Here is a 14,941-nt window from a genome sequence, read left to right as displayed (position 1 = left end):
GATTACCCAGGACTGAAGGGAAGACTCATGCTCCAAAAGAGCACAATTTGTCAAGTCTCTGCAGACAGTATTTCATACCCCAGTTTATGAAAGGCACTATTTGATAAAATTGCTTGAAAAAGTCAGAAGATCTCTTTTTAATTGCATTTCTAACATGCAGATGTCACTTCACGAGGTATAACTACCTCTTTACCTTTTAGTATACAACGTTTTCCACATTTGCAATAATTAATGTTTATTGCATTTTCATTTTGAAGAAATATATGTAGCCCAAATTAAGAACACAGTTTGCATTACAGTATGCTTGGGGAGGAGAAAAGAAAAAAAAAGAAAAGGAAAAAAAAGATTTTAAAAAAAGGAAGAAGAGGGACAGTACCAAGAAATTCCTCCAAATCCTAATTAAATACAACTTAAAAGAAGTCAAGGAGGTACTATTTAGACAGTAGAATTAATGGAAGTAAATATAAGAGTTGCTCAATAGATGTTAGTTCTGCAGGCACTTCATGGCCCCACCCAAGACATCAAGGGAAAAAAAAAAAAATCAGGACAGGTATGACAGCAAATATTTCAATGTATTTCTCCAAGCAGCTATTAATTACAGAGCTTTACTGAGAACAGAGTACTTCGGTAAGTTAGATTGGTAGCAAAAATTAACAGAGCGCTTCCAAAGTCAATACCAAAGGCAGTAATTCATGCCTCCTGGCAACACTACAGTCCATCAAATCCTAACCCCCTTCACTTCAGGTGGTTTCCCCTTTTATACACAATTTCTGGATCACCTGGGTCTAAAATCAGTCCAAACAACACACAGCACTTGCCCTAAGCAAGTTAACATTGTCCTCTTAACGGGGTTCACATTCCTTATACAGCTGTAGCTTCACATTCCACCCCGCATCTGCTCAGCAGCTGCGCTCCCACCTAACCCTTCCCAGTACTTGCTGCTCCTAGACCTCACCTTTTACTTGAAACAAACTGCCACTTTCGTCCACAGGATAAGTATGTTTTCCCTGTAATCATGCAAAATGCCTGCAGACTCTACACAGAACCCCTTTCCAAATCTGAGTTACTTCCCTGAAATAATTACAAATTATTCTACTATCTGCAGGCTATAACTGTAAGACCAGGGAATTTGCTTTGACACAGCACAAGTACCAACATCAGAGAAGGACACGATAAAATCTCTGGCCAAATGAGGAATGTTGTGAGCAACAAAGAAAAATTAAACAAGCTCCCAGAATCTAACAGGTACTCTGAATAAAAACCACAGATCACATAGCACAATCATAAAATCACTCACTGCTACCCAATACAACATTCACCCCCGACAACCCAGAAAATGTCAGACAATGTCTCCATCTTACACTTGCAAGTAGAGCAATTAAGAATTTAAACTCTAATTAATAATTTGAAAAATATTGCCTTTCTCCTAATCACAAGGTATCCAGAAATAGCTGCCAGCTTTCCCAAATTTATTTGTGGCTTGAAGCTATTTCCTTTGGATTTCTCAAACACCATTTGTGATGACTATTCATGAGAAGCTCATTACAAGTAGCCATTCTTCTAGCTGACAGCATTTTGCAGGTGAAACTTTAGAAGGGATTTGGGCAGCTAGGGAATCATATTTTAGTAATTTGAAATAATCTACCAGTACCAAATGTGTCTAACTGCTTCAGGTTAAATATAATAAAACCAGAAAATTTTTCAATGAGTTAGTTATTTTGTCAAATTAAAAAGTTGAAGCTTAACATTTGAAATCTCTTTTGAAATGTATTCAGTCCCCTACCCTCCAAAATAATACTTTACATGGCAGAGTGAAAAGTTCCATTTGATTTACCTATTTCTTTAACCTTTTGGGGGATGGGGAAAGGAGATCTCAGAAATTCATCTCAATTCTTCCTTGCTATAAGCTTTTGCCAACATGCAACAAAAATCAATTATTTGCATAAACAGCTAAATACTGGGGTGATGGGGTTTTTTCCTCTAATGGTAAAGATAGTCTGAAATTTGCTTTTGAAAGTCTGAGGAAGAAAGAGAGAGGAAGGAGTGCAAAATTATTTCAGAAAATGTTTGAAACTGGGGCTTGTTTTATTCTCTAACTCAAAAGCAGATGAGTGTTTGTTCATGTTTCTCTCACATGGTTTTGAATTACATCCCAGCTACTCCTGTGGTTACATCACGTGTACTCATAGCACCTAAAAATTACTGCAGGAATATACGGAAGCCTGTTTTTTTCTTCCATTCTAGTCAGACAGTAAAGGGTGGAAAATGCTAGTCATGCCTTCCATTGTGCCTCAATAAAATGCAACAGGACCAGAGTTGCATGGCTAAACTTCCAGGCTGAAGAGCAAGGAGGGTGTATGTCCCTGTCCTGCTAGGGACAGGACTCCTGAACACTCACCAACACACAGTTCCATTTTCTGTATAACAGTTGGACCACAGGGGAGAGGAAACACATTTACAAGTCACCCATGGCCTTTAGGGGCCAACCCAAGAGACGGCAGCCTGGCTATTCAGCGGTTTATCCAACCATGCCACTGAACTCGACTGTAGTAGGGTCACCTGCATCTCTGAACTCTCAGTGCCCCCAGATATGTATCAAAATGACTGGCTAATATTGAAACTTCAAGCCTACAAGAAAAGCCTTAGAAAAGTGGTAGGTATGTGTAGGAATAACCTCTTGTTGTCAATATTAAACTACGCCTACATTTATACACAGAATCTACACTTTTTGTCTCCTAAGAGTGGGAAATAATGCTGTAGATCACAGCAAGTACTACAACAAAGCTGCTGTCAAGAAATACCTGATTTTAATTGAAATGACACTCCATTCTCCAACAGCTCTGGGCAATGCCACCGTAGTAGGAGTTGGGAGATGAGACGTAGGTGGGATGCCTGCCCTCACTGCACGCTAGGCCACCTTCTGTGATGAGCCACATCCTGCCCCATGTCTTCTCCTGACCAGTAGGTATTGACAACGAGCCCCTAGCAGTTTCTCTCTACGATGGAAGAGATGGTGCAGTCTGTGTAATATTTCATTTCTGTTTCAAAAAAATTTAACTCTAGAAACCAGGGAGAAAATGACACTGAGAGAAGGGGAGAGTAAGAGGAGCCACTTCCAGAAGCTGGAATTGTTGGGTCGTGCAAAACTCTGCAACTTCAAATTTTGTTCTCAAACTGAAATGAAACACTGAATGACTATTTCTACATAAAAGCTTTTTTCTTTTGCAAATTTCTCCCTTGGCCTATCAAAAACTTAAGAAAAAAAAAAGGGAGGAGGAATATAATCAAGCAAAGTCTGAGGAAAAAAAAAAGCTAGCAACAGAGCTGATAAAAGTTGAAATATTACATTCAAAAAATGGTAAAATGAAATGTCATAACACCACCAAAACCTTTTAACCTTTTCACTTCAAAGAAACATTGAAAAAACAATGAACTGACACTAATTTTATATTTTGTTGAAATAGCATTTTTATTGGGAAAGCACTTTTTATTGGAAAATGTTGAACCAGCTGTAAGAACTTTATCTACAGATTACTCGGAAGAAAAAATATCCCATTTTGTATTGTTCACATTCAAAAATGAGTGACATTGTACATACTAAGTTCTGACATACTTACATTATTTCTGTGTAAGTCTCCATTGATGCATAGCCAGCTTATTCTGTGCCATAAAATATAGCAAGTTTCCTATTTAGTTTTGAGTTACTTTATCCTGCAAGTTAATAACTGGTTCAGGACTGAGAAATCTTCTGCAAGCACAAAATGGCTTAAGCCCAGCAGATTGATGCGGATGGAGCCTTTTTTTATTTATTCCGGAGGAAATATTTTTTCGATTATATCAACATAGTTGTGGTCCTTTACATTCCTGTTACATCCCCTGAGAATTTCAGAGTATTACCCATATTTTATGAGTGGTTTTAAGCTTCTGGATACTTTTGAAAGGAATATTCATCTTCACAAAAATCGCTTGCCAGTTGCTAGCAAGCTAATAGACACCATTCTTCAAAGAAGCCTGAAAAATTTAGGCGAGTATTTTTCTTGAAACAAAGAGAGAGGTAGAAAAATACTTCATGTAAGAATTTACTGCAAATAAACCTCACTAAGCTTTTAAGCCTAGCAGGATTTAATCTGATAAAGGTTTACAAAATTCCTCAGGGCAAAATACATAGGAGTAACACATCAAGGTAGAGGCATTAGTACTTGCAAGAAAAGATGGAGTAGTAGTGAGTAGCACTTGTCAGAAATGACCTGCCCGTCAATTCATTAAAAAAATGGCATTTCTGGCACTGGTCCTAGAGCTGCTTTCTAGCATTGTTCTAGGGTTGGAGCATGATAAAAATTCACCTTTTCCAGCACTGCCCTTACAACGGCATCTAGCCATCCTCTTCACAGCCTGCTTGGCAAGCCTAAGAGACACTCAACTCCTTAGCTCATGTTGTCCCTCAGCAGTTTGTCTCTCCAAGGCTTCCCAGATCCTCGCTCTCAATCCAGCCAACTGATAAAACTTTGAGAATAGGGCTTGGGACCCTGGGAACCACCAGAGTTCCTGAGACCGTGATTGCTCTCTAACCAGCATTTACCTCTCTGAAGGAGCCCATCCAGTACTCCGCTCTTTTCTGTGAGAGGAGGTAGGACACCACTATGGCCAGGCAGAGTGCTAGGTTTTAATCCAAAGAAAACAAAATCCAAAATCCCAAATCGATCACAAAATAGCGACCTCCCTGTACCAGCCCAGGTGGGGCTTTTCTGAAATGCTGGAAAGGATGTGCACATTTCAAGCAGTTGCAGCCAGTATCTTTGTGTGGTACAAAGTTCACAGCTCTGCCAAGGATTTCAGTTTTCTCCAATAAACAGTGGAATATTGTTGCAACAAATCATACTAATCATCATAAAAGACTTACAGCTGCTACTTTGCAACACACCATAAACTTTCTACCAGTCTCAAAGGCAAGGAGAGAAATTCCCCCCAGCCAGGCAGCCCCTTTCCAGCTGTACCGCAGGAAAAAACACTCGCCATGCACGTTTCAGCATCTACTTGTTTGTTGAGCTTGCAGGGCCACAGCAGCTGGGGAGCAGCTTCAGGGAGGCAGAGGTCCACTAACCAGTTCATTGCAACAGGCACAGCCCAGTGACATGACAGCAGACTTGCAACCTGAACAAGACACAGCTGTGACACCACTCCTCAGGATAATGTCTTAACACAGAAAGTGGCTGTTCCCCTCTCCTCTTCTCTACACTGCCGGTTCCTTTCATTCTTTCTCCACTAAAAGGAACTCATTCAAAGTCATAACTCTGTTGTTGAGATCTGGAAACTATTTAAAAAAAACCGCACAAACCAACAACCACCTTTTTGATGTTTTATTTGCTGGATGAGTTTAACAAAGACTCTGCTACATGTTTAACTGAAACAGCAACAAATGAAAAGCCCGGTGTGAATGACTCAACACTGACTGGGAGGCTTAATAAATACCTACACCTTTAATTTGAGACATTAAAGTAACATGAAAATCAATTAATACATCCAGATGTTTAGCTTTCTTTAAATGTGTAGCCACACAAAACATCTCTCCTTCCACAGACAAAATTCAGTATAATAAACTCATTATTTAACATCAGTTCATATACTAATTAAAAACAGAAGAAGCCTAGATCAGTATTATAAATTCCCAGCACTCAAAAACCCTGCACTTAACCCAAAACACCTTTGCTGAACAACAAACCACTTCTAATATTCAAAACACAGCAAGAATCAACAAAGTCAAGTTGTCGGCTTCTGTTACCGGACTCACATTGCTTGCCACCAATAAACTTCATTAACTTGGAAGTAACTTGGACACCTTCACACAAAGCACTGTCACATTTTAGCTAACAGATCTGAACTGAAGCAATCCTAGATGAGGGATCATGCTCCCAGTGAGTGTGATCACTGACTGAAATGCAGAAATCACCTTCTTAAAACAGCCAGAACCTAGCATTTTGAAAATCAAGACCGGTGGCCCAATCTCATCCCTTGTGTACATCTGCACACCTGAAAAGTGGCCAGGGAAATATTAACATGCACGCAAACATTCTACAGTTTTCAGAACATAGAAGTAAAAAAGCAGAGGAGACCATTTTGTATTGAGAAATGAAGATAAAATTTCTTGACAAGAAAAGACAAATAAAAGTTACTAACCTGTGGGAAGAGAGAGTAAGTTGCATTGTCAATAGTGACAGAATACAAAAATTCCCCATCAAACCAGAGGTTCTTTCCCATTGGGGAGTTCAGCTTTGTCATAGCAAAGAGCTGCCCAGGATCACAGCATTCTTCCAGCAGTTTCCTAGTGAAGCCAACCAAAAGAGAAAGAGCCGTATTAATTAGAGCCTTGGCATGCCTTCTCGAACAACCACCCCTCACACCCAAGATCCTGCTGCTCTCAGGTGCTCCAAATCAAGGCATTCATCTTCCCAGCCAGCGGATGAACCATGGGTGAACTCTTCTTTACTTACAGAACAGCCAGAAAACCTGATTTTATTTCAGAAAATCTTAGAAATGGACAGTAAAAATTTTAAACCTCCATTCACATTTGAGTGGCATAGGAAGATTCAGCAAAAGAAACTCCACCCTTTAAAACCCATTCTAATGAATAAAAAACTGGTCTCCAACACATACAGAAATCAGAGAAGCTCCTCTGAAAATTAAATCAGAGGTATATGAAAATTCAGTATCAAACCTTATTCATGAAGAGCAGGCCTCCTAAAACCCTACAGTTACAAAACTTAAGTATGGAGAAATTTGGCATCTCTCTCTAGTTACTAAACATCCTTGTGCTACGTTCACAGCAGTATTAGAGCCTGCATTCTGACTGAAGTCCAAGTTGAGTCAACCCAGTATGATTGTGTGTGTGTATATATATATATATATAGGATATTATACTTCTTGTTTCCTCGCCGAAACTACGTATTCTCTTACACATTCATTTCCCCCAAATCCTTATTATTCAGCTTGAGCAGGAATTTGAGAGCTGGTGAGGTAGTTGAAGGTTGTATTCAGCAACAATTCTGTATCACAGCAAACTCAGCAATTAATATCCTAAAATACAGAATGATGAAAAGTTCTAGACATCTGCAGGGCAGGAATATCCTATCTTCCCGAAGCCCGCATGGGAGTAGCTCTCTATGGGAAGGGTGATGCTCATATTAGGTTTTATATGTAATAGATGTATGTAAAATATACATTGCAGAGTTACGCCATTACAGGATATTAATATATTATTATATACATTTCTCAGTTATTTTAAAGGGAATCCTAAAGAGACTGATGCCATTTCCAGTGGCTCTGCAAGAGTTGCAAGTGGCAGGCAGAAAAACATCAGTTATTAGTTACTACTAAGACACTTGATATAGCTGTTCTTCCTCTATGAAGTCATTCAGAGAAATGTTTAAAAATTTTTAGCATTTTTTAAAGTTTTATAGCTACTTCTCTAAAAATTGATATTTTTTAAAAATCACTGTTTTTCCCTATCGAAAATTGATTTTGCTGTAAGTTAATAGTTTTCTGCAACTGTGGGAATACTACTTTCCATACATATGTCAGCTGAAAATTTGATGAAAACCGTAGAGTGGATTTGTTGTAATCTTAGCAGAAAAGGAAACAGCTTGAAAATGTTGCATGGCAAACAGAAAACCTAGGGGTATCAGTGCTATCCGTTAGCTTTCCCTGCGAGGGAAGATCAGTGATTTGCTCCATTCCACTCCAGGGCAGCACTGCCCCCACGGACACCCTGGGCCCCTGGGACACTTCCTCACGCGGAGGAAGGCTCCCAAGGGACAGCAAGGATGCAAGTGCCGGGAAGCTGGATTGAGGGCAAGAGGTCCACTCCACTCCTCAAACAGGTACCCAAGAGTAGCCTTTGCACATGACATGCAGGCAGATTAAATTGTTAAAAGGAAGAAAATTACACAAGGTAACTGGATATCACATTTTGTTTTAAGTCAAGAGTCAGCTTCTGTGAAGAGCCGCAAGGTAAGCTCTCCCCAGTAATAGGCTGAGCAGCTCCTCTGTTCCCACAGGCAGAGGGGAGTGATTTTTACAAGGACTCAATCAGAAGCTTATGACAGGGTGCTTCATGGCTCAAAATTTCAGTATTTTGTCCATCTGACCCTACAGTGCTGCACTGCAGAGCACGAGGCTCCACCAAATATCCAGACCTTACATTGTGAGGGTATGGGGCTCATGACCACAGAGCATGCTGCTGCACAGACTGAAGTGCTATGAGCACTAACTTGTTTCCGTGTGCTTTCTCCATATACACCTGAACTCCTCCATCTGTATAAACAAGTATTTCAGAAAAGATATAAATCACTGTGCTCGGGTGCATAAGTCAACCCCAAATTACTGAAGTCTAGGACAAAACCGTGCCCGGTTCTAGACCCCACAATTCAGGAAAGACGCAGACAGACTGGAGATGGTCCAAAGGAGGGCCACGACGATGATCAAAGGGCTGGAAAACCTGCCTTATGAGGAAGGACTTCAGAAGTTAGATCTTTCCTCCCTGGAGAAGACAAGACTCAGGGGGGACCTCATCACAGTTTTCCAGTATTTGAAGGGCAGTTACAAAGCAGATAGAGGCTCTCTCTTCACAAGGAGCCACATGGAGAAGACAAGAGGCAATGGGTACAAGTTGCACTGGGAGAGGTTTTGTCTTGATATAAGAAAGAAATTTTTTACAGTGAGAACAATCGTTCCCTGGAACAACTTCCCCAGGGATGTGGTAGAGTTCCCATCTCTGGAGGCTTTCAAGACACAATTGGACAAGGTGCTAGATAATCTCATCTAGGCTCCATTTCCCACGAAAGGCTGGACCAGTTGATCATTGGAGGTCCCTTCCCACCTTGGCGGTTCTGTGATTCTGGAACTGTTTTCCCTTAGACTGCCCGTTGCAGAGCTGGTTTGTTCTCCCTCTGAGCAGAACAGAGCAATGTGTTAGCCAGAGCAGCATTTCCCGTTCCTAGAAACACCAATAGGTCTGCTTATACCCACCACAGAAAGGCTTCACATCGTCCTCCCGCTAATGCCCAAATAAAGCCTTCATCACAGAACTGTGAAAATCAAACTAGAGGAAATTTGAAATCCCTCGCCAAATAACCCTTGCAAAACAGTTTAAGACAGATATGGAATATTGTTCCAAATAAAAGATTTGAGAGTGGAGATTTTTCTGGCTGTCCACAAACTCCAGTTTGCAGCCTTTGAAAAATTATTTCTCTCTCTGTCAAGTGGAAAGAAAATTTTTGCCTACTTTTCCCCTCCTTTTCTTTGTATTTTCTATCCCCACAGCAACGTTTTCAAGAAAGCATAAGGTAATCCAAGATCAGCTAGAGCCTCAACTCTACACATAGTTGTTTGTTATACAACTGTACAACAAAATTAAAATTTCCCAGTGAAACCCTGCAACTTCTACCTTCTCTGGAAGTCTGGTCTGAGCAAGAAGCACAAACATAACAGATAACTCAGTGGAAAAGTATCTAGGGAATGTTTTATATTAATGAATCTTTCCTTAGCCAGGGTAAACTGATGAGCTAAAGAACAGCTCTTTGTACGATTCCCCCCTCACCCCCTCCATCTATTAGACTAGATATATATACCTATTCTTTCCCCTCCCCAAAAATGCATTCTTTTGGTTCCCATGGAATCCTTCATTAATAAACATATTACAAAAAGCAGTAGGTGCCTCCTCGAAGGTCCACAGATAGGCAGGTCACTAGTTCAAGTATGCATCTGTATGTATTAGCACAAAAATCTTGTGCACTCACATGTGCTTTCTGTCAGAAAAGAAGAATTATTAAAAGTCTCACATTATTCAGTCTCTCTTTCTGATCCAAATCCCAAAAGTACAAAGTGTGAAAAGCTCCATAGGAAAACGTGCATTAAAAGCAGAATGGATTCCAAGGCGAACCTAAAGCAGGGTACATTGCAGCGTCGGGGACTTCGAACTGATTTGCTGAGCTTGATTAAAATGTACAGCTAAAATGTTATCATAGAATTTGCAAAACTGCAGCAGCTTTTAGCCAAGGATTTCAATTCACTGCAAGCATTCCTTCCCTTGCAGGATGTAAATAATACACCTTTAATTCAAAGTTATCTCCAATTCAGAGGAGACCTGTGTATGAGGGGAATTAAACAACTTGGATATTGGTATTGAAAAGGTACCAGGGGCCCTCAGATCTGAGAGCACTTAATGGACAAATCCCTAATTGTGGGAGAGGCAGGAGAAAAGTTACTTTGAGAATCTCACTACAGGCCTCTCAGATTTCAGCCAGAACTGGGCACCAAGCAGGTCATTAACTACAAGGCAGCATTAGCACCGAAGTGGTTCTGCGCATCAACTCAAGCAGCAACCTGTGCACAAGGTGGGAGCTGAGCAGCAGTTTTGAGACATTAGCCATATCCCCGCGGTACACTTTGCTGAGGTTATACCAGCAAACATTGCACACTGAAAGAAGCAGAGTGAAATAGTTGGTGCCAAGGATCCTACATCCACATTACCTTATTTTCATGGGATTTACTGCAGACCAACTCTGGTCTGATTCCACAAAAAGCCTGTGAGTGGCTGTAGCATATTGAGTGCATTACTGAAGTGCAGAAACCGGGGACGATCTGGATATTTGCCTCAAAAGCCAACTTATGACCAAAGGGCTAATACTGGTGCACGCTCCTCCACCCAAAAGCAGAGAGGAAGCCAGACATCCTTACAAAGTCTAAACCTAAATTCATACATAAAGTCAGTGAAAGAGCTTGCATAAAAATCCCAATCTACTTATTCTTCATCTTGAGTTAATGAACTTTTCAGTTTGATTTTGGTTTGCAGCCAGTTAATGCTTAATCTCACCCTGGTTTGACTCGAGTCCCAGGCAATAATGACTCAGTAGCTAGTTCAAACATCCCAAATGGCTTAAAACTGGCAAATATAACATCTAAAATCAGAAATGGGCAATTCCACAGCGTGGGTTGTCAGCCAGGAGGTTACAGCCCTGTAGGTATCTCTTCTCCGCAGGTGGAGCAGGTCCTGCCTCCCCAGCACACCACCACTTCTCCAGGTCTTTGCCATGCGTGCCTTGTGATGCTGCGCTACACAAAGCACGTAAGCCCTGCCAGCACTGTGAAAGGGAGGGGGAGCAAAATTCTTCCTCTCACATTTTTCCTTTTAATCCCATGCAAGCGGGATGTAGTACATCAATGAGGAAAAGATCAGGTTGATGGGAAGCCACCTGTCAGGCAGCAGCAACAGGAGGGCAGCTTCACGAAGGACTGAAGGCTTATGCCCGATCTTAAATGGAGCGATGGGCAGAGGGTGCGTGGCATGGCACAGCATATGGGGTGCGGGGTAAGGGTCCCAGGTGAGGCTGTTCAGGGTTATTGGGGCCTACTGGTGCTCTGACACTGGTAACACCACCAACACCCCTTTTTCTGCCCCAAGGGGATAGCAGTTTTGTAGCAAATCCCACACACACACGCCTGCTGAACCTTGCATTGAACAGGACCCCATCCAGGTCTGCAGAGCAGGGACCCATGGAGGATGATGCTGCACACACAGGAGGAGGAGAGGACAGGAGAGGCTACAGCTTGATGCTGCTCTGCAGATCCCAGTAAGTGCCAGCAGTCCCCATGCTGAACGAAGGCATTGATTCAACCATTGCTCAAAAATGGTAACATGAAACTTATTGTTTATCATTAGAGTTTGGCTTTAATGGCAGCATTAAAACAATGACTGAAGTTCAGGTTCAATTCTGAGATAAAAATAATTGGTCAAACCAACTGCTTTAGTCACACTCTGCTCAGCTGCTTGGATTTAACTGGTATCATGCTAGCCTATGTCCGGTGACTACAAAATGGAGCCAGGAGCTGACAGCACAAGACTGCAGCATTTGGTCTGACATAAATCTCCTTTTCTTTACATTGCAGTTCACGCTCACCTCAACTTCCCATGTTTTGCTTTGGGATCAAATGAATCTGAACACCCCGAGAAAAAAATGAATCTGCCTTTGGAGTTTCACTTGGTGTCAAGCCAAAACCATCAGGCCTTCACTCACAAGCAGGGATTTGTGGCACTGCTGAAATCCAGAGTATGGGTGGTCGCTTGGGTCCATTAGGGAAGACTTGCACAGCTCCATTTCAGTGCAATTGCTTAATTGATTTCATCTACGTATCCCGCAGGAGGACTAGGGATAGCTTCATACACTCCTCAACTACATCTACACCTATTTCCCAGCACATGCATACTTAGGGGATCCTGGGCTAATGTCCCTATCAGAAATTACTTTAGAGATTAATATCAACAGTGGCTCTGAAACGCAGCTGGTCTGACCACCTCCAACACTATGAGTCTCAAAATCTAAACCTGAAACTCTCTAAATCAAGTCTTCAGCGTACTGTTTCTGTAAAAATAATACACCCACATGTTCTTGCAAGAAGTTTTGGTGGTAGGGGAAAAACCACAATTGTTGCTTAATGGTTAAAATCTTGCCTTTAACAAATTTGCACCCAGTTTAGAGTTTGAATTTTTGGCAGTTCAGGTTTTGGCTGATTTTTTAAATTATTTCCCCCCCCCTCCCTTAAGAGATCCCTGGCTTCTCAAATCTCAACCTCCCCTCTGATGAGTGGAAAAGCTGGAGTTTCCTGAATTTCTCGCTTTGGAAGTTTTTTACTCTCTCCATCATTCCTGTGGCTATTCTCTCCTTTTCAAAATTCACCTCTAAATATTCCAAGCCTGGAAATATTATTTCTAGGGTAGTCACCCCCTGCCAACTGCAGGGACAAAATGACATCTCTGTTATTACCCATGCATCCCACGTCCAAGGCCTATTAACTATTTAGCACTCTTCTCGCTGCCAGTGCTTCCCAGGGTGGGGACATCCATCTGTAACTGCAACCTGCACTCTGGTTTGCTAAATGTGAGATTTCCCATATGGCTTTATTGAAAATTAGGAAGCTTAGCAGGAAACCCAGGCTGCTCTGTCTCCTGGGCCTGTCCCCTGGATCAGTTGCTGCCCTGCTCCTTTTCTCATCCAACAAATTTATCAACAATATTTTAATGTTGTCTTGCAGATCAGTGATTAAAAGAAATGCAGAGGATCAAGAATTAATCTGAGCAAGTTCACACCTGGACACATCCTCAGTTCATCCATCCAATGACCATAACCATCCAAGAACATAAAAAAAATATAGCCCCATATCCCATCTCCAACAGTAGGCAGTAGTTAATGCTTACAGCTATAAGAGAGTCCTCTCATATAGCCACATAATGGCAATACTTGTGGCCGTTTTTTGCTCCAAGCTGGCAGCCTGAGAATTTTATGGCTCTACAGAAGGCTACAGAAGTCATTCGATAACAACAAAATCACTGATTCAATTACAGTCAGTGTGGTGGCATGAGCTTGTAGCTGCAGTTGGCATTTGGCTTCTGAATATTCTGTGAAAACATCGTTAGTTGGGTTTGGTCACATACATTGAATTTCTCTTTCCCAAAGAGCTCAATATAATACTTGTAACTGGGGGTTAGCTTGAAGAAGTCACTGAGGCTTTGAGGTTTTCATGGTGTTTAATGTACCTTACTATTCCAGGGGTTCAAGCCATGCTAGCCTGCACCTTAGGCAGGGCAGAAGACAGCAAGTATAAGGAAACTGAAAGTAAAATGTAATGTTCTTCTTTTATCAGGGCAGGTATCACACACATCAAACTCTTGCTTCAAACACCTAACGGCCCCTGTACCAAAGCTGTGTGTAGAACACGAGCAACCGCTATGAATTTACTAGGGAGATAGAGGGAAGAGGCTATCGCCTTTCTGCTACCACCAGATGCTAAGGGACACACTGAATGAACTCCAAGTCACAAAACACAGAGCCACGTTGTCTTCCTCTTTCACTTCAAAACCAAAACTGGCTTCAGCCTTGTCAAGTATTTTGGCACCACTCCTCTCTACAGCAGACTCCACCCCACCTGAGATGAAATTTAAAACTACCCTCAGCACAACTATTCAGGAATATGATCTTAAAATTGCTCTCCTAAGAACATCATGGACAAGTACCAAAGGAATAAGAGAACAGCCAATGCAAATGCTCTTAATATTCACAAAAGCATACCAAATTGTTTTTTTGGGAAAGCAGTACTAGTTTAACCTCTAACTAAAATTAAGACCTCTGCCAAAAACAACATCTAAATCAAGAATACATTGCTCTGCACAGGTACATTTCTGAAAATCCCCCAGTTACCCAAGCCTGAAGAATAGGTCTAACTGCACTGAGAGAGAAATATGAAAGAGAGTGGACCTCGCACAGCAGAACAGAGAGATAAACTGATCTACTTCCCAGCCAAACTTTTTACAATATGATAAGATTTTACGTAGACTAAAGTCATGATAGTTTTTCTCCTCACATTTATTATTATGTTGTTTCGTGTTATGAAACTTTCAGCCTATTTCAATGCCCCCTGCGGCAATTCCTGGTGTCTGGACTTTACAAGGATCATGTAATATTTCCCCCATCTTCCTCTGGAGAGGAAAGATATCTGGACAATAAAAAGGTCACCAGCAGAAGCAAATCATGTACTGAACTGCCTGGTGCTGCAACTTGCATGTAAGGAAAGAGGTTGCAGAGACCACAGATACCTCTCAGAATAAAGACAGTTCATGAAAACCGCCTTCATGAGCTTCACAGTAGACCTGTATGTGACTTTTTAAAGTGAGTAAGAAATTTTAACTATAAGCTGTTGGATAATTGCTACAAATTGCCAAATCAATAGTCTGGGGGAGAAATTATGAAATCAAGCACTTCCATCTTTCCTGCATCATCAGTATCTTTTCCTTTAGAACTTTCTTCCAGGTCTTTTTGCGGTGCCCAAAGTATTTTATTTAACCTGAAAATATTGTATCTTTGGGCTTCACTATTTACTTTAAAATCACTGAACA

At 41.2% G+C, this 14,941-nt stretch overlaps 1 protein-coding gene across 2 annotated transcripts in view; it reads right to left on the bottom strand.

Annotated features, from left to right (window-relative positions):
* ST8SIA1 (ST8 alpha-N-acetyl-neuraminide alpha-2,8-sialyltransferase 1) overlaps window positions 1–14,941 on the bottom strand; it is a 139,997-nt gene that overhangs the window by 100,156 nt on the left and 24,900 nt on the right. For both annotated transcript variants that reach the window (XM_075051427.1, XM_075051428.1), the window contains exon 2: window positions 6,175–6,319. In XM_075051427.1, coding sequence (XP_074907528.1) covers window positions 6,175–6,319 — 145 coding nt within the window. The remainder of the gene's footprint in view (window positions 1–6,174; window positions 6,320–14,941) is intronic.

The sequence above is a fragment of the Buteo buteo genome, chromosome 19, assembly GCF_964188355.1.
Source record: "Buteo buteo chromosome 19, bButBut1.hap1.1, whole genome shotgun sequence".
NCBI lineage: Eukaryota > Metazoa > Chordata > Aves > Accipitriformes > Accipitridae > Buteo > Buteo buteo.
Note: the sequence above shows the minus strand (reverse complement) of the source record. Positions and strands in the feature narration are given on the sequence as shown.